This window comes from Hemiscyllium ocellatum, chromosome 8 (genome assembly GCF_020745735.1).
Source record: "Hemiscyllium ocellatum isolate sHemOce1 chromosome 8, sHemOce1.pat.X.cur, whole genome shotgun sequence".
NCBI classification, from domain to species: domain Eukaryota; kingdom Metazoa; phylum Chordata; class Chondrichthyes; order Orectolobiformes; family Hemiscylliidae; genus Hemiscyllium; species Hemiscyllium ocellatum.
In genome coordinates, this window is record NC_083408.1 from 59,792,545 (window position 1) to 59,819,491 (window position 26,947).

The window sequence follows — 26,947 nt, forward strand, 5'->3', positions numbered from 1 at the left end:
AAATACATTTTTTATACAAGTGAAAGCTATAACACTGACATTTATGTGGAAAATTGCCAGGTACATCCTGTACACAAAAAGCTGGGTGAATCCAATCCAGCCACTCACCACCCCATCACTCTACTCTCGATTATCAGCAGCGATGGAAGTTATCATCAACAGTGCTATCAAGCAACACCACTTCAGGAATAATCTGCACTGTGATGCCCAGTTTGTGTTCTGTCAGGGCCACTCAGCTTCTAACTTCAGTACAGCCTTGGCACAAGCATAGGCAGAAAGAGGTGAGTTTCAAAGATGAACAGAGTGCCCACCATTCTCCTTTACAGCTCCTCCTGGGAGACTCAACAAATTATGTCACAAGATTAATTTGCAAGAAAGCAACCAATAATACATGGCTTTTGATTTGTGTACTCAATAAATATATATATTTTTTACCAACTTTTAATTGACAGAGGATTTCTATTTCTTAGAACTTGCCTATCCCACTTACCAATATAAAATCAACACAGCAAATCAATGTAAAACAGAAATAGGTGGTGGTGGTCATTTGGCCACTTCAGCCTGCTCTGCCATTCATCAAGTAGACAGGAAGAACACAGCAAGCCAGGCAGTATTAGGGAGTGGAGAAGTCAATGTTTTGGGTGTAACCCTTCTTCAGGGTTGCAGATAAAGGAGGTGGCAGGAGCAGGGTGAAGTGGGGCTAGGTAAAGACAGGCAGAGAGTACGACCTGATTTGTCCTCCAGATGCTGCCTGGCTTTGTGTTCTTCCAGCCTCCTGTCTGTCTACTTGGGATTGCAGCATCTGCAATGTTTTTGTCTCTAACTATTCATCATGATCATAGCCAATCATATGACAATAGCCAGTTCCTCCTTTTTCCCTATAAATGTTTTATTTTTCAAAAGATTAAATCAACAAAAGTCAGTGTATAAGCCATTACTGTAAGAAAATCATATGATAAGCAATTAGTTTCCCTAAGCAATTTATTTTAGATGGTTAAGTACAATTCTTAACAAAGTTTCAGTCTTCCAGTAAACAAAGACTTTTGTAGGACTAGCTACAGAGTCAAAGCTGCACTCAAGAAAACGAAGAGCCTCAAATCTTCATACATAATATGCACCAAGTTTTACCAAGTAATTGAGTTTCCCTCTGTATTGAAGCATGTTAGATTAAAGATTTGAAACTACCCAACACAGTATCAACATGATATTGGATCACAAAATCAAGAAAATTGACAGTTAGAGTCAAGAGTTGCACAGCACTGAAAGAGACCCTTCGGTCCAACTCATCTATGCCAACCAGATATCCTAAATTAATGTAGCCCCATTTGCCAGTATTTGGCCCATAACACTCTAAACCCTTCCTATTCTTATAACCATCTTAATGCCTTTTAAAAGTTGGTAACTGTACCAGCCTCCTCCACTTCCTCTGGCAGCTCATTTCAGACAAACACCAACTGCTGCATGAGAACAATTGCCCCTTAGGTCTCTCATAAGTCTTTTTCCTCTCACCTTAAATCGATGTCTTCTAGTTTTGGACTCCCTTACCCTGGGGAAAAGACTTGGCTATTCACCCTATCCATGCCCCTCATGATTTTATAAATCTCGATAAGGTCACCCCTCAGCCTCCAACGTCCAGAGAAAACAGCCCCAGTCTATTCAGCCTCTCCCTGTAGCTTAGACCCTCTAATTCTTGTAAATCTTTTCTGAATCCTTTCATCAAGTTTCATAACATCCTTTTTGTTGCAGGGAGACCAGAACTGCAAGCAGGACTCCAAAAGTGGCCGATCTAATGCCTTCTACAGCCACAACATGACCTCCCAATTCCTATACTCAATGCACTAACCACTAAAGGCAAGCCTACCAAACACCTTTTTCACTTTAGGGTGTAGGTTTGCTCACTGAGCTGTATGTTTGATAGCCAGACGTTTCATTATCTGGCTAGGTAACATCATCAGTGGCGATCTCCAAGTGAAGCGAAGCTGTTGTCTCCTGCTTTCTATTTATATGTTTGTCTTGGAGTTTGTGGTGATGTCATTACCTGTTCATTTTCTGAGAGGTTGATAGATGGTATCTAGATCTACGTGTTTATGGCGTTGTGGTTGGAGTGCTAGGCCTCTAGGAATTCTCTAGTATGTCTTTGCTTAGCCTGTCCCAGGATAGATGTGTTGTCTCAGTCGAAATGGTGTTTTTTTTTCCCGCGTGTAGGGCTACAAGGGAGAGAGGGTCGTGTCTTTTTGTGGCTAGCTGGTGTTCGTGTATCCTGGTGGCTAACTTTCTTCCTGTTTGTCCTACGTAGTGTTTGTGGCAGCCCTTGCATGAAATTTTGTAGATGTTGGTTTTGTCCATGGGTTGTACCAGGTCTTTTAAGTTTGTTAGCTTTTGTTTGAGAGTGTTGGTGGGTTTGTGTGCTACTAGGATTCAGAGGGATCCTAGTAGTCTGGCTGTCATTTCTGAAACTTCTTTGATGTATGGTAACTACAACGCCATAAACAAACAAATCTAGACACCATATATCAGCCCCTCAAAACGAACAGGAAATGACATCACCACAAACCCCAGGAACCCCATCCAGGACAAATATACAAATAGAAAGCAGGAGACAACAGCTTCGCTTCACTTGGAGGTCACCACTGATGATGTTACCTAGCCAGGTAATGAAACGTCTGGATATCAAACCTACAGCTCAGCGAGCAAACCCACATCCTAAACCTCAACCTGAGTTACAAACCTTGCAAAAACCCTTTTCACTATCCTATCTATCTGCAATTTCACTTACTTTCAATTACTGCGTTTTCAATTATGAACTTGCACTCCCCAGCTCTTTACCATTAAATGTAAAAGTCGTGTCACGATTTGACTTTCTAAAATGCAGCACCTCACATTTATCCAAATTAAATGCCACCTGCTACTCCTCAGCCCAGTGACCCATGTAATTAAGATCATTGGAGATAACCTTCTTAGCTGTCCAATACACCTCCAATTTTGGTGTTATCTGCAAACTTACTAACCAATCTAGTTCACATCCAAATCACTTAAAATGACAAAAAGCAAGTGTACCCTAAAGATGTGCATATGTAAACACTATCATAGATGGGTGATTAAGAAGGCAACACCAACTAATTTTTCCTCTCTCCAGTCATAGGACACGGAAGAGTAATTATCCCAACCAAGATTAAGCAACTGAGTTCAAACCAAATTTGGGATCTTCCTGGCTATATGCAATTATGCACTCAACTTTTGAAGTGGTGGTATTTAAATCTCTCAGACTTTGACTTTGCAAGTTTGTTGTTTAGGAGTGATTTATTTGTTTCATGAGTCAAGGACTTTTCAATATATCACAAATTCTGTAGAAACATTTTAATAGAAAGACAAACAGTTTTCACTCTTTAAAATGTACATTTAATTCTACATAAAGGAACTGTATAGTACATATTCAAAGACAACCATCTTTACACTAAGAATTAACAATGTTCAGATGACATCTTTTCCCCCTGGAATTGCAACTGTACAGAACTGCATCATTGGTCGAATACAACAGATTTAAAAACACTGAAAAGAGAGGAAGGCTAGCCCTTCTATGAAGCTTAGTACAATATTTCCATACAACGCCATCTTGAGAAATACTCTTTAATTATCATCAGAGAAACATGTGCATACAAAACATTGTAAAAGTACAGGGTCTAATGGCAATTTTAAGTCTCATGGTTTTCAAATAAAAGTACTATACAGCAAGCAAGACTTAAGGCGGCTTTATCCTCCAGCTGAAAGAAAACATCCCTCCTTTTATCAGGTACATTGTACATAGCCTTCCTAAAGTCATTCTTTCTTTTTCAGTCTTCTGTGAATTAGTGTTTTTTGTCTTTCCTGTCCAATTTATGATCTCTTTCAGTCCGTGAAGATCTTTTGCCTGAATGACTTTCTGTTATAGATCTCTTCCTATCTAACCGTGACCCTTTTTCCCTGGATCCTTTTAAATCTTTGCTACTGGGTTTTGATGACTTACGATCTTTGTCTGCATTTGAAGTAACTCTACGCTTTCGATCTGAGCTCCTCCTCCGCTTTCTGTCCCTGCTGTGACCCCGACTACGACTTCTACTTTGACTCTCACTACTGCTGCTAGTGCTACTGCTGCTATCTCTGCTACTACTGCCACTGCTACTGCTAGTGCTGGAACTGCTTCTACTGCTGCTACCACTGCTCGAGCTACTGCCACTGCTACTGGTACTTGAACTACTACTCGAGCTGGTGCTACTGCTACTCCGACTGCGACTTTTACTCTTTGTCTTCTCACGACCTCTGCTTTTACTCCTGCTACTACTCTTGCTCCTACTTGTGCTTTTCCTTGGTGACACCCTAACTGGTTCCACTTGTAAATCCACTGGCTGAGTGTTTACAGGACTTTGTGCTGGTTCATTCTCAACCGAACATTCAAGCTCAGGTTCAGGCTTGGGTTCGGATTCCAGTTTGTATTTCAACTCAGGTACTGGCTTGGGTTCAGGTTCTGGCTCCAACTCAGGTTCTGGTTCTGGCTCAGGCACAGACTCAGGTTCAGGTTCAGGTTCCTTAGAAACCTCTTCTACTCTGTCCTCCCTACACTCATCTACTTCCTCCACCATATCCTGATCGTTCTCTACATTTTGGCTTACTTCCTTATCATCAACAGGCATACTCTCTGGCTGGCTGTTGTTTTCCCCCTCCTCTACCTCCTCCTCCTCAGCCTCCACTTCTTGCTCCTTGTCCTGCTGTTTCTCTACACTTTTAACTGCAACTACTTCAACTTCCTCTTCTGCTGCCTCCATTTCTACATCATTATTCTGGTTACCCAAAACCTCCACCTCTTCATGGTGAGCCACCTTACCCTCCTGTTCCTCGTTTTGTTGCTCTTCCTTCTGCACCTCTCGCTGTTCTTTTTCCTTCAGTGACTGACGTCTAGGTCTAACTTCCATTCTGTTAATTTGATCTGCAAACTCCAGACGCCTGTGTTCAAAAATACCTGAAGATTCAAAAATAAACAAACTTGCATACAAAACTTAAATATAATGTAGCACCAAATCAAAAAGATATAAATCATAGTGGTGGTGCAGGGAACATAAGAGATGATAAAAGATCATATTAATTAGATTCTGCTCAAATTGATATCCATGTTATAGGCCATATTCCTAGATTTGCTACAAGATATGTCCATTACAAAGATCAGCTAGTTTTCTTGCTTTTTAAACAATTAGATATTTATAGGGCAACATGGTTGCTGCAAACAGATTACAAATGCAAAACAGGGAAGGGAAACAGGACATGCATTGCACACCTTCCAAAAATGAAAACATATCCTTTCTACACATTTACTTCCAATGCATTATGAAAACCTGCAATAATTTTGCAAACAGCAACATCTGAAGAACTGCCTGACAGGAATAAACAGTTCCTGTAACTACCCATGATACCAGACCTTCCAGCACTTCATTTATAGTTTGTCATTCTGAAATCACTGTTTGCTCCAAAATAAAATCAAATATGAACAGGTTAAATTTTAAGAGAAAGAACTATAATTTTAAGTCAAAGTTTTCTGGACAACTGGGGTTCTTTCTGGGGAAGGTGGGACCTCTATAAAAAGGATGGTCTACACCTGAACCTGAGGGGCACCAGTATCCTTGGGGGGAGGTTTGCTAGTGCTCTTTGGGAGGGTTTAAACTAACTCCGCCGGGGCATGGGAACCTGGACTGTAGCTTTAGGGTACAGGACCTTGAGTGTAGGGAGGTTATGAATAATGCAGCGATCTCGAAGGAGGGTGCCTGTAAACAGAAGGGTGGATTGAAGTGTGTATACTTCAATGCCAGAAGTATAAGGAATAAGGTAGGTGAACTTGCAGCGTGGGTTGGTACCTGGGACTTCGATGTTGTGGCCATTACAGAGACGTGGGTAGAACAGGGACAAGAATGGCTGTTGCCGGTTCCAGGGTTTAAGTGTTTTAGTAGGATCAGACATGGGGGTAAAAAAGGGGGAGGTGTGGCATTACTTGTCAAAGATAGTATTACAGCAGTGGAATGGACGATGGAAGAGGACTTGCCATCTGAGGTAGTTTGGGCTGAGGTTAGAAATAGGAAAGGTGAGGTCACCCTGTTAGGTGTTTTCTACAGGCCTCCTAATAGTCCTAGAGAAGTAGAGGATAATATTGCGAGGATGATTCAGGAAAAGAGTGAAGGTAGCAGGGTGGTTGTTATGGGGGACTTTAACTTCCCAGATATTGACTGGGAGAGCTATAGCTCGAGTTCATTAGATGGGTCGGTGTTTGTCCAATGTGTGCAGGAGGGTTTCCTGACAATATGTAGACAGGCCAACAAGAGGTGAGGCTATACTGGATTTGGTTCTAGGTAATGAACCAGGCCAGGTGTTAGACTTGGAGGTAGGTGAGCACTTCGGGGACAGTGACCACAACTCGGTGACTTTTACTTTAGTGATGGAGATGGATAAGTGTGCGCCGCAGGGCAAGAGTTATAGCTGGGGGCAGGGAAATTATGATGCAGTGAGGCATGACTTAGGATGTGTGGATTGGAAAAACAGGCTTCAAGAGAAGAACACTAATGAGATGTGGGGATTGTTCAAGGAGCAGCTACTACGTGTCCTCGATAAGTATGTACCAGTCAGGCATGGTGTAAAGGGCCTTGTGAGGCAGCCGTGGTTTAGTAAAGAATTGGAATCCCTTGTGAAAGGGAAGAAGGCGGCATATGTAAAGATGAGGCGTGAAGGTTCAGTTGGGGCGATAGAGAGTTATAAGGTAGCCAGGAAGAATCTAAAGAGAGAGCTAAGAGAAGCGAGAAGGGGACATGAAAAGTCTTTAGCTGGTAGGATTAGGGAAAACCCAAAGGCTTTCTATAGGTATGTCAGGAATAAAAGGATGACTAGGGTAGGTATCGGTCCAGTCAAGGATAGTAGTGGGAAGTTGTGTGTGGAGGCGGAGGAGATTGGAGAGACACTAAATCAATAGTTTTCATCAGTATTCACTCAGGAACAGGACACTGTTGCTGACGTGAATATGGAGTCACAAATGATTAGAACGGATGGCCTGGAAATATGCAGGGAAGAGGTTCTGGGAATATTGGAGAGGATGAAAATAGATAAGTCTCCTGGGCCTGACGGCATTTACCCTAGGATCCTATGGGAAGCTAGGGAGGAGATAGCAGAGCCATTGGCCTGGATTTTTATGTCGTCATTGTCAACGGGAATAGTACCAGAGGACTGGAGGATAGCGAATGTGGTCCCCTTGTTCAAGAAAGGGAGTAGGGATAGCCCTAGTAACTATAGGCCAGTGAGTCTGACTTCAGTGGTGGGCAAAGTCTTAGAGAGAGTGGTAAGGGATAAGATTTATGAACATCTGGATAGGAATAACGTGATCAAGGATAGCCAGCATGGTTTTGTGAAGGGCAGGTCGTGCCTCACAAACCATAGAGTTCTTTGAGAAGGTGACTAAGGAAGTGGACGAGGGTAAAGCAGTAGATGTTGTGTATATGGATTTTAGTAAGGCGTTCGATAAGGTTCCCCATGGTAGGCTAATGCTAAAACTACAGAGGTATGGCATTGAGGATACATTAGAGGTTTGGATTAGGAATTGGCTGGCTGGAAGGAGACAGAGGGTAGTAGTTGATGGACTAAGTTCATCTTGGAGTGCAGTTACGAGCGGTGTTCCACAAGGATCTGTTTTGGGACCATTGCTTTTTGTTATCTTTATAAATGATCTAGAGGAAGGGCTTGAAAGCTGGGTAAGCAAGTTTGCGGATGACACAAAAGTCGGTGGAGTTGTGGATAGTGAGGAAGGAAGTGGTAGGTTACAGCGGGATATAGATAAGTTGCAGAGCTGGGCAGAAAGGTGGCAAATGGAATTCAATGTAGCTAAGTGCGAAGTCATTCACTTTGGTAGGAGTAACAAGATGATGGATTACTGGGCTAATGGTAGGCTACTTGGTAGTGTGGATGAGCAGAGGGATCTTGGTGTCCATGTACACAGATCTCTGAAAGTTGCCACCCAGGTAAATAGTGCTGTGAGGAAGGCATATGGTGTACTGGGCTTTATTGGTAGAGGAATTGAGTTCCGGAGTCCTGAGGTCATGTTGCAACGGTATAAGACTCTGGTGCGGCCTCATCTGGAGTATTGTGTGCAGTTTTGGTCGCCATACTATAGGAAGGATGTGGAGGCATTGGAACGAGTGCAGAGGAGGTTTACCAGGATGTTGCCTGGAATGGTAGGAAAATCTTATGAGGAAAGGCTGAGGCACTTGGGGCTGTTCTCATTGGAGAAAAGAAGGTTTAGGGGAGATTTGATAGAGGTGTATAAGATGATATGGGGTTTAGATAGGGTCGACACTGAGAACCTTTTACCGCTAATGGAGTCAGGTGTTACTAGGGGACACAGCTTTAAATTAAGGGGTGGTAGGTATAGGACAGATGTTAGGGGTAGATTCTTTACACAGCGGGTTGAGAGTTCATGGAATGCCCTGCCAGTAGCAGTGGTGAACTCTCCTTCTTTATGGTCATTTAAGCGGGCATTGGATAGGCATTTGGAAGTTATTGGGCTAGTGTAGGTTAGGTAGGATTCGGTCGGCGCAACATCGAGGGCCGAAGGGCCTGTACTGCGCTGTATCTTTCTATGTTCTATAAAGAGAGGCATTCTAAATTGAGTAAGAGAAACGGTTTCAAGTGGTCAGATTTCATTTTGCATCTCATTGAATAAAAATATGTCCTCAGTGAGGGAATAGGACTGGAACTTGGAAGATTCAATATTGATCCATGGATACATTGCATCTTTAAAGTATTAATATACACTTAAGGAACTAAAATTTGTGCTATTAAAGATGACTGCAGTAGAATAAGAATACTATCAAATTAGTCAATAGTTACCTAATTAACAGTCATTAAACTTGCAATACCCTATGCATAAAACTAGTTAAAATCTGTCAGTCAGTCACAAACATTAGACTGAGGAATTAAGAATATGGCGCTTAAAAAAAAAACCAATTTGACTCTTCAATACGAAGTCCTGTACTCCTCTGATAATTTTTAGGAATATTTTCACTACTTCCTTGTAACAGGCCGTGCATAATGAGATGAATATTAAGAATTGCATCAAACAGTGTGAAATGAAACCTTGAAACACTGAGGTGGAGAAAGATTGTTCTGGAACTTGAATTCATTTGTTGCAACAAATACAAAATTCAATCAACTAGACAATGTTATATATACAGCAGAGGTCTCCTAGGAGTCTCACTCAGTACTTTAAAATGATACAGCAATTTTATTTTAGCAATACTCTTATTTAAAGTTACTGTATAACTCTGGGGAAAGATGTGGTAACCTAGTAAATATGCCAACAGCCTTAGGACCTAAGTACTGCATATTCAAGTCTCAGGGCAATTTATGAAACTCAACTAAAAGAAAATGTAGATTTACATAAGCAGCGGTGACTACAATAGCATCCATGAGGCTAAATATGACAATCGTTGGTCCTCCCTTACTGAAAAGTCAAGTCCAACATTGAGGTTTAGATTGAAAGTTATCAGGCTAACCAAGGACATACAAAAACTTTTGTCCTTTCTAAACTGAAGTAGTAGGTATAGGCTTCTAGAGAGACTGAAGGGGAGATTCAGCCCTTTCAAATCATCCAACAGGTTTGATATGCATGCAGCTTGTGAAGAGGAGCAAACACTGCAGGAAGGTTGAGCAAACTGACCATAGCATCATGATGCAGTGACCATTCAAGGGGTTTTGGGGAGGGTAGTAATGATGGTAGTAGTGATGGTGTTTCTTTTTTTGGAGAGGGCAGTGTACTAGTAGGAAACACCACGTTCTCTACATCAGAATGACAAAGTCCAGAAAACTGCTGCTTCCCTGGTACCATAGAGAGAAAGGAAAAGGAACCAATTATTATCACTGACCATTGGTAGGATTAAGACAGACTTTCTGCAGAGTGTTTCAGGATTGAAATACAAAAGGTAGAAATTCCTGAATCATTACTCAAGCCACAAGTAAACCGACAGTAAAAACAAAACGACAGATGAACGTGTAGTTTAAAACTTGGCATGGAAGAATTGTAAGCCTGGCAAATTAGATTCTAGATTAGAATGGTGCTGGAAAAGCACAGCAGGTCAGGCAGCATCTGAGGAGCAGGAAAAATCGACGTTTCGGGCAAAAGCCCTTCATCAGGAATCGCTTTTGCCTGACAAATTAGATACTAGGCGTGCAGTTTAAAACCATAATGTTTAGGGAGGGGATGCAAATGTTTTCAAGGAGAGAAGATTTAAAAACTTTAGACAGATAAAGACAAGACAATAGCAAGACTACCAATGTAGCTAACAAGACCAATTCTTACAGGAAAGGGCAGAGCATAAACATAAGGCTGCCACAGCAAATAAGATCGGAATAAAGAAAATTGATAAAAGAGACAGAACTAAAGGCTCTTTATGACCAGACAGATGACTTGGTTGCAAAAATAGAAATACCAAGTGTGATGCAATAGCCAATGCAGAGACAAAGTTGCAAAGTGAACATGGTTGGGACCTGAATAAATCAGGACAGGAAGAAAAGGAGATATGTAGCACTATAAGGAAAGGAGATCAGCATTACACAGTCTGACTCTGATGTTCCTTCAAATTGCTTCGAAAACCACATATGTTAAAGAGTGCTCCAAAATACCGCCTAGATTTTATATGCGGACATCAGTAAGTGGCATAAAAGCGGATTTGAGTTAAATGCACTTTTGTGTTTCTGTTTCTATTTAAATCAACCTCTGATCATGATGCAATATTTCTGAAAGACTGCTTAGATGCCAGGAAATCTCTCAACTGAACTGGTCACCTTTGGAACTTACCATGAAAACTACATGGTAGATATCAATCTAACGCAGGAGAAAGTGGGGACTGCAGATGCTGGGGATCAGAGTTGAAATGTGTGACAATAGAAAATCACAGGCCAGGAAGCATCCGAGGAGTGGAAGAATCGACATTTCATGATAAAGAGTTTATGCCCGAAATGTCAATCTTCCTGCTCCTCAGATGCTGCCTGACCTGCTGTGCTTTTCCAGTGCCACATGCATTTAATGCAATCCCTTGTAAGGCTATAAAAAGACATTTTCATTTATAGAACATAATCTGTTTATTTGGGGGAGGGCGGGGGGAGGAGGTGAAGGTGGTGTTGAATGGGTGATGTTTGAAGGACCCTTTGAATGGAAACTTGCTTGACTGTCTCAGAATGTTGGGCATAAAGTGCATAATATAAAGTGCATTTGGTTGCACAGTATGAGAACAGGATGTGTGCACACATTGGCACATTTCAGTTTGAGTAACCCAAACTAACACCTTGCAAAAATCAGCCTTGCACTACCTTAATCATGAAAAAAAAACATTGGTTTGGTCCATCTCAGTTGGACACCATTTGTTACAAATGGCCTGCTGGTGCAACGTTCAAACCGGAGCTGTGAATGAATCACAATTCAACTGATTTTTATTCAGTATCATAGTCATTCATTGCTAAACCTATTCAAACAGAACAAAACTGGCCAAATTTGTTAGTTAAAAAAAACTGCCGGAATTTTTTTTAAGATTAATAGTTGAAACTTGGACTGACTAGACTCAACTGCATAAGAGATAGGAACAGAGGTAGACCAATCAGCAGTTCAAGCCTGATCCACTATTTAAAATGAACATAGTACACATTTAACTCAAATCCACTTTTCTGCCACTTACTGATATTCCTTCAATTCCCCAAGTTCAAAACTCTTGATTACCTCAGTTTTGAATATACTCAACAATGGAGCACTTATAACCCTGTAGGAGTAGAGAAATCCATAAGCTCACCAGCCCTCTCAGGTTGCTTCCCCTCATCTCAATCTTAAATGGCTGATTTCTCGGCCAAAGGTTGTCTCCCTTGTTCCAGATTACCCAACCAGCAGAAACAACCTCAGTGTTAAAGTAGATTCCTTCAGCATCTTAAATTTTTCAATAAGACAGTTTTTTAAAAAATTCAGATTGCAGACAGAATTAACTCAGTCCCTCAGCATTGGACAATCTTCCCATTCTATACTTGATGCACTGCCTGCAAAGCAAGCATATCTTTCTTTAGATATTTGTTCCATTAAAGATCGTTATGCCAATTTGCTTCCAAGTAGTTCACTGTATTTGCATGCTAACTCTTACTTGTATCCATACCTTCATTCCTTTAAAGAATATTCTAACTTTGCATTCTCAACCATGTAAACAATCTTAGCTCTCCTCATATTAATATCCATTGTTCAAGGGTTTAACGAATTTTTCTCTCTGCAGTCTGTCCTCCGCATATTCCATTTCATTCTCAGTTGAATAAACAATATGATTTTAGTAGGTTGTTTTCTATTAAAACAGAATTTCTAAATAGACATTTAAAAAAAAAACACAGATTGATAGAAAACCAATTGCTGAGCTACCAAGAATTCAAGTTGAGACTTCTGAAGCACAAGATAATACCCTTAAATTGTCCTCTGGACTTGTTGCTCTTAAACTTGATTTGATCTTTAACACAAACATTTCTTTACACACACAATATCTTAGTAATGAAATTGTGCAAGGCCCACATCTGTCTAGATTTAATACTGTTCCAATATTTTGGCAATCTATTAGTACACTCCAAGTGGGGGACAAAAGAAATGTCACCTCAAGACAATCCCTTTCACCTTGAGACCACAAAGAGCTCCTTTCTCCCTTTCAAACACAATCATTCTCTAGTTATTAGTCAATAAATAGCTATCCCCTTACTTGTTCTGAACTGAAAATATCTTATACTCATCACATTATATTTTGATCTTACACTCAGCACCTGTCTCTTACATTATAACATTTTCAAAAAGGGTGCCTGCACTTGGGTCACACTTGGCCTTAAATCTTAACTTGTTTTTAAAAACACACAGCAATCCATATCATCCACTTGCTAGTCTCTTTCTTTAGAATAACTGTACACTGGCCATTCTGCAAATCCTGTTTCTATACATGAACCAGTGACATACCGGAAAAAAATGATCACAACTCAAATTTTTATTTTGTTTAGCAAGCTACATTTCTGAAATTACATGATTTAAACTGGGTTCAGGTAAGGCATTATCTGTAATTCTACTGTAAAAACACTTACCATTCATCTTCCTTTGGGATTCATCCAAAAGCTTTTGAGTAGCTGGACAATGTTTACCAGGTATATAAAATAAATGAGGTTTTGTCTTGGTTCTGATGTACTTGATTATTTTTAAATTATGTTCATTCCATACATCTTGCTGTTTGAAAAAGGAAGAAACATTAAAGATCAAGCGAATGCAAAATTCAAAAATTTCCTATGCAGACAACAAATTCTTACCAACTGGGCCAGTTCCACTTTTTGTTCTAGAAGTCTTAGCTCAGTTTGTTTAGCACGACGCTCCTCAAATAATTCTCTCCTTTCATTTTCTACTTGTTTACGTTCTTCTTCAGCTTGCACTTCAAGTTTCTGCTCTATTTCCTGACGTCTTTTTTGCTGTTGGTAAGGGAAAAAAAAAGCATCAAAACTCAAGAACTTTCAACCTCAACTCTACACTGCTCGTGTCTGAGAATTTAAACAAGAAATCATAAGTCACATGACACCATGTTTAGCCTAAGAGGTTTATTTTCAATCACATGCATTCAGAGCACTGCTCCTTAGTTAATGGAGCAGCGATCCAAAAGCTTATGATTTCAAATAAACCTGCTGGACTATAACCTGGTGTCACGTGACTTCTGACTTTGCCCACCCCAGTCCAACACCAGTACCCCCACATCAAAATAAATTTAATTCAGAAGAGTAATTTTATGAATGCTGCATCTTGCCATTCATGTGATCACCAGAATTTCATGTCTAGCTTTCTCTCAACTTACTCTGATAATAGCACAAAAAACTGTTACAATACTGCAAAGGTTTTGTTAACATATCTTAAATGCAAGTAATAATGATGAAATCATCAAAATTTGTACATTTAAGTAGAATGAACAATGCAGTCAATCTTCACGGTCAAGTGTGGCCGAACTGCCATTAGGACAGACATTATTCAAGGGCACCAGAGGCAAACACACATCTTTCGGTTGCATCAATGTTTAAGTATGCCGACAACTTATTCAACATACTAGCATTGCATGTGTGTATATACATTCCATAGATAGGTAACATCCTCTTACAAAGCCTTTAGGTTCAATGCGATGCACAACTTGTACTGAACTTAAATAGCACAGATTGGTACACTGTAGAATGATACAAAAACGTTTGAATCAATAGGATTTCTGAAGAATCTACCAAAATCTTCAGAGATCACCAATGTAATGAAGTTACGGATTATACAGCCGTACAGAATAATTTTTAAGTAAACTTACATGTCGCCTTGGACAACGAGCTGCAATCTAAGAAACAATACACTAATTGAAGTGCTTAAAGTGAGCCCAAGAATCACCACTGGACAAAGGAACATTTTTTGGCATGACAGTTATTCAGCACACTATCAAATATTTAGTTTGTTTGAATCGTTGAGAAACACCACTGAAATCATTAGCACAGTTCAGACAGAAATTGAAGTCAGTGTTTTATGAATGGATCTGGGGTACCAGAAAAGAGCAAGTCAGCACTCTGTCCTATCATCCTTGGGACATGTTCAAATTCATCACCAAATGATACAATGATTAGTTTTAACAAGTGAGAATATTTTGTAAGTTTTCAGGATCTGAATCATTATTTGTCATTAAATCTCTCCCTATGGGGAGCACTTCCTGACTGGCAAAATCCAAATAATTATTCACATGGCATAATTTAGAGCCATTCAGCACAGTTAAAATATGTACATTACACCTCTGATTCAAATTTAAACTGCGGCTCATCATTTCATTAAAAATTACTATAAAGTGAACATGGAAATAGATGCTCTTCATTAATGTTGCATTTAACTAACACAGCATGTCATTCTGAACTGGTCCAGATCTACTGTTCGTGGTAAACAATAACCCTGATCCTCACTCAATCACAGCAAATATAGTAATCGCAGTTTTCTTCTGCCTGGAGACAGAAAGCTGCATGGGATTGGAACAAAATTTATGAGACACATTCTAGTTTGCCATATTTTAAGAAGTTTAAGATTGTGTACATGCATTTTTGAGGTAGAAACTGATTCATAATGACATCTGTTGCACTCTATTTTGATTTATTTGAAATATTTTCGGATACCGTTGTTGTATTGTAATAATCAGGACCCAAATATTCGATGCAAAATCCAGAAAGTGAAGAGCAAATACAAAGAAAAATATACCCTCTCAGTTGCAACATTAGATTCCTGTTTGAATTTTTGCAGTGTACCCATCAACAGGCCAAACATCCGCCGATTCCTATTAAGTAGAAGACAGCAATTAGACACTTTGTACTTGTTGCTTTGGAATTGGACCAAAAACTTGTCAAGAATATACTGCAAAATAAATTCATCAACATGATGAGATTACAATTTATTCCTGGGGTTGTAGAGTTTTTAACCGTTAAATACTCAGGCGGTAGGACGTCTAACTAACAACATTTGAGTTAATAGTAAATAGTTATTCTTAAAAAAACTAAATGCTTTAACAACTGCTGAAACCACTTCCAGTTCAGCTTTGAATTCAGTGCTCATAGCCGAGTAAAACTGCTTGGTTACTATTGCACACACACAAAATAAAAATCAGATTACATACAATTTGTAGCTTTAGTTTACACCAGTGCAGACTAGTAAATTACACTGGTCCAAGACTGGAGTGCTATTTATCCTCCTTGTACACACCCTATACATCAATAGAAACAGAAGTTGAAACCAAGTATCGTCTAAAAAATGTGCGAAGTCTTTTTCGTAATAAGTTCCAAAGAGGTTAATTTTTGACCATTATACCGTGAAGTAGAGATACCTTTCTTTGCCCTTTTCATCCATTGTTTGATCTTGAATAAGGTCTCGGCGTGTTCTTTCTTTGGAGGTAGCAACAACAGAAGACTGCAACGCTGGCTATAAGGAACAGAGTGAAATTAATAATTCCACTTCAGCAAAAATTTGTAACTTTCTTTTTAATGGGAAAAGCCAACTCACTGGAAACACTTCTGTAGCAATAGACCCTGTACTCTGATTGCCAGTAGGCAGTTCAATTATGGCAGCATTTTAGTGGAATCTACCAGAATTCTTCAGAACAGATTGTAGAATCAGTTCTGAAGATGGGTCACTGGACTTAAGTGTTAAGTTTTCTTTCTCTCCACAGATGCTGCCAGACTTGCAGAGTTTTGCCAGCAATTTTAGTTTTCTTTTGGAATTCAAGCATCCGTTGTTCTTTCATTTTTTAAAAATACATTTCTTCACTGACATCCAAAATCTTGCTTGCAAAGCTCCCGTCTAGCCCAAATTTACCAAGGCAACTTTGAAATTAATATTGTCATGCTTGTACTGAATTTTACAAAGATCTGGGAATAGCCTGATTCGTAGTTCCCTCTGCGAGATCTGATATATGGTGATCGTGTAAAGATGACCTGAGAGAGATAGGGGGAAATTGGGACAGAGCACAATTTCTGCCTTAGAGATCACCATAATAGCAAACCTGTAAAGTCCTCCCTATCTACATTTGCAGGTTTGTATCAAATTGAGAGAGATGCACTACAGTCTAACGACAAAATAGCCTGACATTGTCTACGATATATTTCCATAATGTCTAAGAGATCATCAATGCACCCCTGGTGTTCCACGGGCATGAAAGACCCCTCCAGGGCTGCAACAATGGGATAGAATCAAAAACAGGTTGGCATGGTAGTCCTCAACATTCACGCCAGCTGCCACAATCTTATGGCCGCAAGTCAAATATTAGCAAGGAAAACTTCTGCTAACTCATATCTACCAATCCAACCAACTTGAAGCCCAGAGAACATGAAGGGCACAGAATGTGCTCTTGATGAGGGATTCAAAGGACTATCACCAAACATGACTGGTTATCACCTGCATTGACACAACTGGCCGAGTCAAAAAAGACGACGTATTGCTGACAAGTCCAGCAGTAAGCTGCTCAATAATCTTCATTTAGCATTGTCAGTACCACTCAGTAGCTAACCTAGTTACAATATTCATCCCAGCACAGAAGAGGAGCAGAACTTCAGGGGTGATCTGAAAGTGACAGTCCTTAAAGTGACATTCAACCAAGTCTGACAACAAGGAACGCTAAAAACACAATAGTCAATGGGGAAAAATCCTCCACTGGCTGGAGTCTAGCTAGCACAAAGGAAGGTGGTTATGGGAGTTGAAAGTCAATCATCTCACTCCCAGGAGATTCTTGCAGGAGGCTATCAAGGTAATGTCCTGAACCCAAACATTTTCAGTTGCATCAATTACCATACAAGTCCATCATAAGGTCAGAAGTAGGGTGTTCACTATTGATTACACAGTATACTGTACAGCACCATTTGCGACTCACGCAGTGAGAGACAATTGGCCAGGATAACATGATAGCTTGGGTTGTTAAGTGGTGAGCAACAATCAGGCTACTCAAGAAGATGGTCATTGACCAGCACAACAAGAGAATCTAGACATTGACCCTTTACATTCAATAGCATAACCATCACCAAATTAAGTAAGGTTTGGGCTGAAGTGAGATTTTATGTCAAAGCTTTTTCCCCTAACAAGTCATGGTGATGGAGCTTTCAGGAAGAGCAGAGGGACTTAAAATAAGGTGAATCAGATCAAGATGTTGTGTCATTCAGACTAGCTGAAAGGTGTCGTATCAGGGATTTAGGAGCATTTAAAGGATTTAATAAGTTTGTGGTTGAGCCAATTGCTATGTCTGGGATTTTGTTCTTTATAGAATTCTAAAGTTCAAGAACCACAAGCATAACATTTTCACCACTGAAATGGAGAGGTACAGTTACAACAACATTCACGCAGCACAACACTATCCAGGAGAAAGCAACCTGATTGACCGGCATCCATCCCTTAGGACAAGATTCACCTTGGGATGGTGATGATGTCTTCAGTCATACTCTCAGCATCATACATAGTGTTAAGCTATTGCTCGACTAATCAGTATTACAATTCCCTCAATTTTGATAAGCTTACAGATGTAGGTTAGGAGTTGTCTGCAGGGTTTACAGGGCGGTATTTGCTGTTGTACCGAGCTCTAAGGCAGATATGGCTGTCAGTTCTCTGCCCCAATTTCCCACATCATTAGATGTCTATTCTCATCAAGGAGGGCTTGATCATTTTCAAGACACAAAATGGGGTCAAAGTGGATAAGGATTTGGAAAACTTTGAACTAGAAAGGCAAGCAGATGCATAGGAACATAATCATTTGCAAGTTCCAGCCCAGATCCTACACTATCCCCACTTGGAAGTATATCGTCACTAGGTCAGATGTCTGGAACTCCCCAACAGCATTGTGGGTATCAAGCCCCATGCCCCGAGGAAGTGCAGTGGTTCAAGAAGCGAACTCACCACATCTCCTCCAGGGTTGTGAGGAATGAGAAATAAATCTTTACCACTTTCCACATTCAATGAATGAATAAAAAGGTACAAATTATCTATCAACTGAATCAATAATGAGTAGAAGTTTTATTTTGCAATTAAGCAATACTTTTTTTGTATCTTCATCATCCTCTGCGTCGCTGTCTTGACGTGACTCTCTCCTAGATCGACGATCTCCCAGCCTATTAAAAGAGAGCACCAATTGGATTTTGAAATATAATTTATTCATGCACTTGACTCTTATTTTGCATGCAGCAAAAACATTATCACTTCTACATAGATTTTAGTGCAGGGTGCAAAATAAAATGCACTAAATGCTTAACTTTGACTTCTGTCAACATGTTTCTAGTATAAACAGACTACAGATATGAAGCACCCACAGCTCAAGTATGATTTAATCATCAAGAGGCACAGTGGGATGAAATAATTATTTTTATTTTCTAGCAGGAAAAAAAAGGGTCTGATTCTTGTTGAATGTTGCACATTTCCAGTGACAATTAGTTGTTCTTTTGGAAACAATTCCAAATCTTGTTGCTGATTTTGTTTGTTCATATATGATGTGGGCATGGTAGACCTGATTTGGTAAGAGCAGATGCTAGTTTGCATGCTGATTACACAGCTGAACATTTCAGAAGGCTGTACAAGTGAGAGATCAGCTAATTAAAAATACAGAATTTAGCATTAGTGTATTGAACTTCAATAGCTGAAGATAGTTCCAAGGTGAAAGCCAGGACAACCGGTGTTGGAAATCAGAGTCAAGATGAGAGTGGTGCTGGAAAAGCACAGCAGGTCAGGTAGCATCCAAGGAGCAGGAGAATCGACATTTTGGGCAGGAGCCCTTCATCAGGAATGCAGTTCCAAGTATTTTGTGGTATGTAGAGTAACTTCACACCTTGGATGCAGTTGACAAGAAGAGTAACATTAAGCGTGGGAATATTGAATTTGGAGGTGCAATATTCAGGAAGACATACAAGTCGAGAATCCTTGATCTCAGGACCAACTGGTTTTTTGAAAAAAGGACATTTTGGGTCAACTATAATTCGTTCAGGCTCTTCGAAAAATAGCTTGGCTTAACCCAAATAGACCTCAAAGTGAAGATACTTTTCCCCAAAGGGTCTACAGACATGCTAAATTGTGCCCTTTGGGAAGAAAAAAAACCCTGCTTTTAGATCCGCTCAAGCCAAGGAGGATATTGCAGATGAATGTGTAGCTGAGGAGCTGATGAAGGGGGCAAGGTTTCACTATTTTGGGGTGTCTTCAGGGTAGAAATGACCTACATACAAATTGGAATGGAATCAATATTCTTGGAGGGGGGGGGGGGGGGGGGGGGGAAGAAATCTGCAACTGTTCCTGGGGAGTCCTTAAAATAGTGGTATGGGGTGAGGAAACAGAAAAGAATAAGGCTGGTACAGAAAACAAGTTTAATAGTTCACATTGACCAGACATCACAATGTATCTAATCCCATTTGGCAGCCCTTAGCCTGTATCGGTACAAACCCAGATGCTGTTTAAGTGTTGTCATTGTACTAGCCTCACTCATTTCCTTTGGCAGCTTGTTCCATACAGACAGCAACTGATGTGTGAAAAGTGTACCCGCGACTCTACTTTCAAGGAACTAGAAACCTGCACTTTGTTCAGCAACACTCCTCAGGACCTTACCATTAAGGTGCAGAAGTCCTGCCCTCATTTGCCTTTCCAAAAGGCAGCACCTCATATTTATCTAATTTAAATTCCATCCACCACTGCTCGGCCCATCAGATCATGGTCCCGTTATATTCAGAGGTAACCTTCTTGGCTGTCCACTACTCTACCAATTTAGGTGCAATCTTACTAGTCATGTCATATGTTCACATCCAAATCATTTACACAAAGCAGTGGACCCAACACTGATCCTCGTGGCACACCACTGATCACAGGCCTCCAGTACGAAAAGCAACCCTCCACAATCACCCTCCGTCTTCTATCTTCGAGCCAGTTCTGCATCCAAATGGCTAGTTCTCATGTATTCCATGCAATATATCCTTGCTAACCAGTCTGCCATGAGGAACTTTGTCAAAAGCCTTACTGAAGTCCATATAGATCACTTCCATCACTCTGCCCTCAAACCTATTCACTACTTCTTCAAAAAACTCAAATCAAATTAGACAATTTCCCACACACAAAGCCATGCAAGCCATCAGCCCTTGCCTTTCCAAACACATGCAATTCCTGTCCCAGGATCCTCTCCGATAACTTGCCCATCACTGGTTTATAGTTCCCTGGCTTTTCCCGATCACCTTTCTTAAATAGTGGCACTATATTAGCCGACCTTCAAATCTTCCCGAACCTCACCTGCAGCTATCGATGATACAAATATGTCAAAGGGCCCAGTAATCACTTCTTTAGGGTATACCTGATTAGGTCCTCAGGATTTATTCATCTCTACATATTTAGATGTCCAAAACCACCATCTTTGTAATATGGACTTTCAAGGTGTCGCTATTTATTTTCCCCAAGTTCTCCAGCTTGCTCATCTTTCTCCACAGTAAACACAGATGCAAACTACTCACTAATAAATATGTCCCCCATTTCCTGAGGTTCTACACATATCATCCAAAGACAAATTTATATTTCATAGATGACAAGTTCAACCCCATAATGGCAGTTTGGAATTTTAAATTAACTTCAAAAAACCTAGAAATAGTGTTTGCACTAGCAAAAGGTGACCAGAAATCTGTCATTTGCTATAAAAATCACAAATAGTTCATGATTGTCTTTGGGGAAGTATAAAAGCCTGAGGCAGTTCTGGCCGATGTACACTCAAATCTTGCAATGTTTAATTGATTTAACTGCCTTTTAAAGTATTTAAGATAGATAAATTATTGTACAAAGGAAACCTGGGGTTGGCAATGTGATATCAAGTTGGTGAAGTTTGTATCAATTTTTAAAAAATAAATAGAGAATCTAATCTAAAAATGTACGTAGAAAGGTCCAAGCTAAAAATATAGATAATCAACTGAAATCAGGTTGTGGAAAGATTTTTATAGAAGTCCATACAAAAATACAGGGTTTTCAATGAACATAAATTAATCCTAAATAAAAAGATTCAATGGAATTAGGACCGACAATTATAGAATTTCAATACAGTCGCTGATTAGGCACCTTCAGTGCAATTCAGATCCCAGGAAATGCCTTCTAGCTCAAAAGCTTCCTCAACAACATACTTTTTTAAAAAATTGTTAGATAATTTTAGTTTGATTTGGACAAATTCAGTGAGTAGGCAAACGCATGGCAGATGAAGCATAATGGAGTTAATGCAAGGTTATCCACTTTGATAGCAAAAACAAAAAAAGCAGATTATTATTTGAATGGCAATAGATTGGTGGCGGGGGGGGGAAAGAGGCGGAATTCTCTGCCACAGAAACAGCTGAGGCCCAAACACCAGGATTTCAAGAGAAGATATAGTTCTTCAGACTAAAAGCTTCAAAGGGCGTCAGGCAAAAGCAGGAACACTGTACTTAGTCGGATGATCAACCATGCTCACGTTGAGTAGTGGAATACACTTGAGGAATAGACTACACATACTATGCTCCTATTTTCTAGGTATCTTTTTGGTCATCTACATTCAGCATGGACACGTGCAGGAAGGAATGTGATGTGCCATTGTGTATCATTAGTCACATTACATTACTTGGTACCTATACTATGACAGTAATGTGATTACCATGACTCCTTTATTCCAAAGGACTTGTACTCAAAGCTTACCCCACTTACTGCAAATTTGACTCAAAATTCCATTCTGGATCTTGCATGATTATATGCCTAAAAGCTCTAAACAATTCAATGAATTGTTCAAGCAAGTCTTAAAAATTACTTTCATGTGATGTGGAACGCAGTGGAAAAGCAGCATTTACTGCCCTTTCTTAACTAGCTGAATCATATGGCTTGCTTGAGTTTTTCAGAATCAGTCAGTCAATCACTTGGATCTGGAATTACATGGAGGCCAGACCAGGTAGGATTAGCAGAATCATTCCTGAAGGACATTCATAAACCAAATCAGTTTTTATAACAATTGATTTAAAGATTCATATCACCAACACTGAAAGTGACTTTATATTTTATTAATTCAATTATTTAATTGAAATTGATATAGTGGGACTGAACCTGTGTCTGCACGCTGGACTACTAGTAGTGACATTACCACTATGCAACTGCCTCCTCCTGCTTATTAATTTTACAAATTAAGTTACAAACTTAACTTCATCAGATTAGTCAAAGCAGTCTTATAAGAGTGTTTAACAAGTGTGAAGGATTCGAAATGTGAGAGGTCCAAGATAATTTTGACATTTGCTTAATAGAATTGTTATTACAGCCATCAATGAAGGGAAAAAAAAAAACAAGGGTTAGATTAAGATAGAGGAACAATGGGGCCTTGATGTACACACTGACAAATCCCTGAAGGCAGCAAAACAGGTAGAAAATATGATTAAGAAAGCATAATGGGCACTTTAATAGTTTAGGGGGAAGCGATGTTCAAATGATATTAATTGCTAGACTGCTAACCCAGGACACAGGTTTGAATCCCACCGAAGGAGATAGTAGGATTTGAATTTAATAAAATTCTGCAATGGTCCAATGACCACGATGAAACCATTGTCAGTTTGTCAGGAAAAACCCACTTGGTGCAATAATATTCTGGTATGGCCTACAAGTGATTTCAGACCCACCGACATGTGGCTGACTCTTAACTGTCCTTTGGATAATTAGGAATGGGCAATGAATGCTGCCCAGCCAATGCCACCCACAGCCGTTCAGTGAACGGACAGAGGACTAGAAACTGGAATTAGATTGAATAGAGATTGATGACTTCCTTTTGTGTTGTATACTTCAATTATGTTACTGAATATATTGAAGAAACTAGGAAACCACATTAAAAACATGCATACTTGTCTCAAGAATGACCAAATAATGATGCCATTCACCACTTGCCCAAATTTTATGGATTCTTTGGTAGATTAATTTTACTATATTTTGAAAAGATGTAATAAGGATTCTTCTATGGAAATTAATAATGAAATTCAGATTACTCTTTTTGCCAACCCCAGACATGGTACAAAATTGAAGGACTACTTATTTGAATTTACTAAGCAAGAATTCACCTCAGCATCTCTATTTTTGGACAGAATACTCGTTCAAAATTAAACATATCCAAAACACTAACTCTCAAGTAAGTGTAATAAACAGTTGTTTTGACTATATAATTCTTGCAGAGGACTGCACAAAGTCTAATGTCACATTGGAAGGATTTATGATAAAAGATAACATACCTGCTGAGTGCCCCATCTAAATCTCGCTGTTTAGCTGGGGGACCTCCTCCGCTGTCAGAGAGTCCACGTCTATTTAAGTAAGAAAATAACAGTAGAGTTATTTACAGCAAGTTCTTTTATTCTTAAAATTTTCTTCTTAAATAAAACGCATCACAAATTAAAAATTCACAGCATTCCTAGTACACGTTAAATTGCAAACTAAAGCTAAATACATGCCAATAAGATCAAACAACATCACATTCTAAACTGAAATCTTACATTGGACATTTATAAAACAAAATGCAAATCTTTTAACTTTAGAATATACAACATAGCATAAGATTCTATTCTACCAATGAAAACGTAAAGGCAGGTAAAGAAGCAGGTAAAGAATTTCAATCTTACCTCAGTAATCCAAGACCACGTCCCCTACCTCCACCAGGACCTGCGATGGATAGCCGCCTAGCTTGGCCGGGCCTGTATTTAAAAATAAATTTGAATTAACAAGTACTAAAATCTACCCAATAGGGGATTTTGTATAGAGTAAACTATAAGAAAATATTCTGGAAGTGAGAAAGACCTTTGCATAACTAATATCTATGACCTTCACCCACAGAAGGGAATGCAATAGGTCTAAAAGACACCACTTGACTTTTGATGAGGAAACAAAAGATTTAGCAAAACATGCATACCGTCATATTAAACAAAAATAATGGCAAACTCTACCAACAATCCACTGCAAAACCCCTTTGAACATTAACGGATGAAATGGCAAACAAGGAAACAAATGAAAGGAGTTTTCCTCTTACCAGTCTCTATTTGACTTATCACTCATTCCTTCAGATTGCAGTCAATCCTGTTCATGATCACCAATGACTTCAATGAAATCATCCCCTTGAGTCTAAGACTTTCAATACAGTTGACCATTTAAGCTTTCTCTACCACTGTGTCACAATAAACTTATTTTCTCCTTTCTTGCTTCTATTCCTATAGCCTTTCATACCATGAATTCAATGAGATTTCTACCCACTTCTGCCTGATCAGTTCCAATATGACTTCCCCAAACTGTTGCACAACTCCAAACGTAATGCCACACAACATAATCTCAAACAATGAGGTTAACCTTAATTTGAATGTCAACACAAATTCAACCGGTAAGCCTCATGCTCATCTTGGCGTCTTACCATCCGCCCATTAAAATTACAGAAGTCAAATGGCTTGAGCCAAATACTGGCAAGAAAGCAACCTAGTATTTCCCTCCCCTCCCAAAAATGACTGTTTAGTTTTTTGCAATGTATATTAATAAACTTTTAGTTCGGCTGAACCTTTATATATGCTTGGTACTAAAATCTTTGTGCTTTTGTTATTGATCAGATTGACTTTGCCTACTCCTTCCAGTTACTCTGCCACAATATGAAAATATTGATCAACTATCATTACTGACTCAACCACAATAAACACCCTGTGCAGTCAACACTCTGGGCTTTCTTGAATCATGATTACAGTGCCCTTTCTAAAGCACTCATCCAATATTTTAAAAAGATGTAACACAAAGATACCTTTCAATTCTCTGAAGAGGAGTAAAACATATTTAAAGAAACACGATGATGTCAAATTTGCCAAGACTGAGCTCTGGGACTATTTCAGAAAACACACGAGTTGTGGAAATGGGATGGGACAGGGAAGAAACAGTTATTTTGTATTCAGTAGTTTTCTCCGGTTCCTACTTTCGGACAAAAATCGACAAAAGAGTTCGACTTTCTATCATTCTGCAACCATGTTTCAAAACTTCATGGTGTCATTAAATAAGTGCATCAGTAAGTACACTAAAATCAAGATAACCAATTTATTAGTGGTGTTTTTGTACAAAGCGGAAAGTGACTCGATACTTTTTACAGAAAATCCTCCTTACTGGCCACATTTATCTTGGTCCCCATATATTCAAAGAAGCAGAAACATTTATGATGAAACTCCCCAGTTTACAATTGGTTACCCCGAAATGTGACTAATTACGAATCCACCTCTTAATTACTGAGGTTCTTTTAACCGTCGCGAATTGATTCTATGATGGGGTGAGTGAGGTCCTTAAACGCGGGAATCTGAGAGTAACCGCGATAAGCGAATACAGAAGGGAGTACTTCACAGCCGTGCATGTGAAAGGGGGAGGGCGTTCTGCACGTTTCAATCGTCAACATGTGTTGAGAGCAGTGGCCATCGAATTGGGTTGCTATCCTCTCGCCACTTCCTCCGTTCACTAAAGGGATTGATGGCCCCCAGCCTCCCCCAAAGCTGGGACATTCTGCCGCTGGCGATTCCCATGGTTACGTCGGCCATGGGGCCTGCTTGCCGAGAGGCGGCGAGGCCCAAGAACCGGCCTGAGGGAAGCGGCCAGATGGACCAAGGTGTGGGATCCCACTGGAGTCAATCCCGGAGTCAGTCCCAGGGTTCGGCCTCCAACTCCGCCTTCCCGTGGATTCGTTTCGACGCTTATCCCTCTCCTGCCGGGGAGAAGCCCGGGCCCGGCCACCTGGCGGCCCTATGGATGTAAACCGGAGAACCACGAGGCCATGGCGGCCAAACCTAAGGTGCCGAAGGCTGAAAGGCGGTTACCTGAGGTCATTCGGGTCCCGGCCAGTCAGCTTCCGAATGTTCTCGTCCACATTCTTCAAACTTTCCTTCGCTTTCTCCAGTTGATCCTGCAAACTTCTCACCGCCACCGCCATCTTTGCTTTCACCGTCGTGCGCACAGCACTCTGGGAACAAGCCAGGCTCCACCCATTCCCCTATCGGCCCGCCTACTGTTAGTGATGGATAAACTAAAGCGCCAATCACCGCTGTTCAATCTCTGTATAAAGTCCAATCAAATGGCCGAAACCCAGGGCACTGGCCAATCAGTTATTTAATGCTGAGGAGAGCCTCAGTGACTGTTTCAAGAGTCAGGGGTTTTAGAAACTAAGCCAAACACCTCAAAATATTTTTAAACAGGCAGCCTAGTCGGTAAATTTGCTATTTGTTTTAGCTAAGTCTATAATGGATATTCCGGGAGTAAATTAGCTGATTTGACTGCCAAGTTTTAAACAAACAGAATTTATTTACAAAATTATGGAATGAAACACAATGAACAGAAAATGGAATACCAGTTAACTTATCCTAT

General features: G+C 39.9%; 1 protein-coding gene across 1 annotated transcript; it reads right to left on the reverse strand.

The window, feature by feature from the left end:
• Nucleotides 1–3,372: 3,372 nt before the first annotated feature.
• On the reverse strand, nt 3,373–26,530 carry pnn (pinin, desmosome associated protein). Its single transcript, XM_060829098.1, has 9 exons — nt 26,404–26,530; nt 24,199–24,270; nt 23,815–23,883; nt 18,618–18,690; nt 15,927–16,021; nt 15,308–15,383; nt 13,363–13,518; nt 13,144–13,282; nt 3,373–4,993 (listed from the first exon to the last, which is right to left on the reverse strand). Exons 1-9 carry the CDS (start codon nt 26,514–26,516, stop codon nt 3,846–3,848), a joined length of 1,941 nt encoding a protein of 646 aa, XP_060685081.1. The 5' UTR covers nt 26,517–26,530; the 3' UTR covers nt 3,373–3,845.
• Nucleotides 26,531–26,947: the final 417 nt, after the last annotated feature.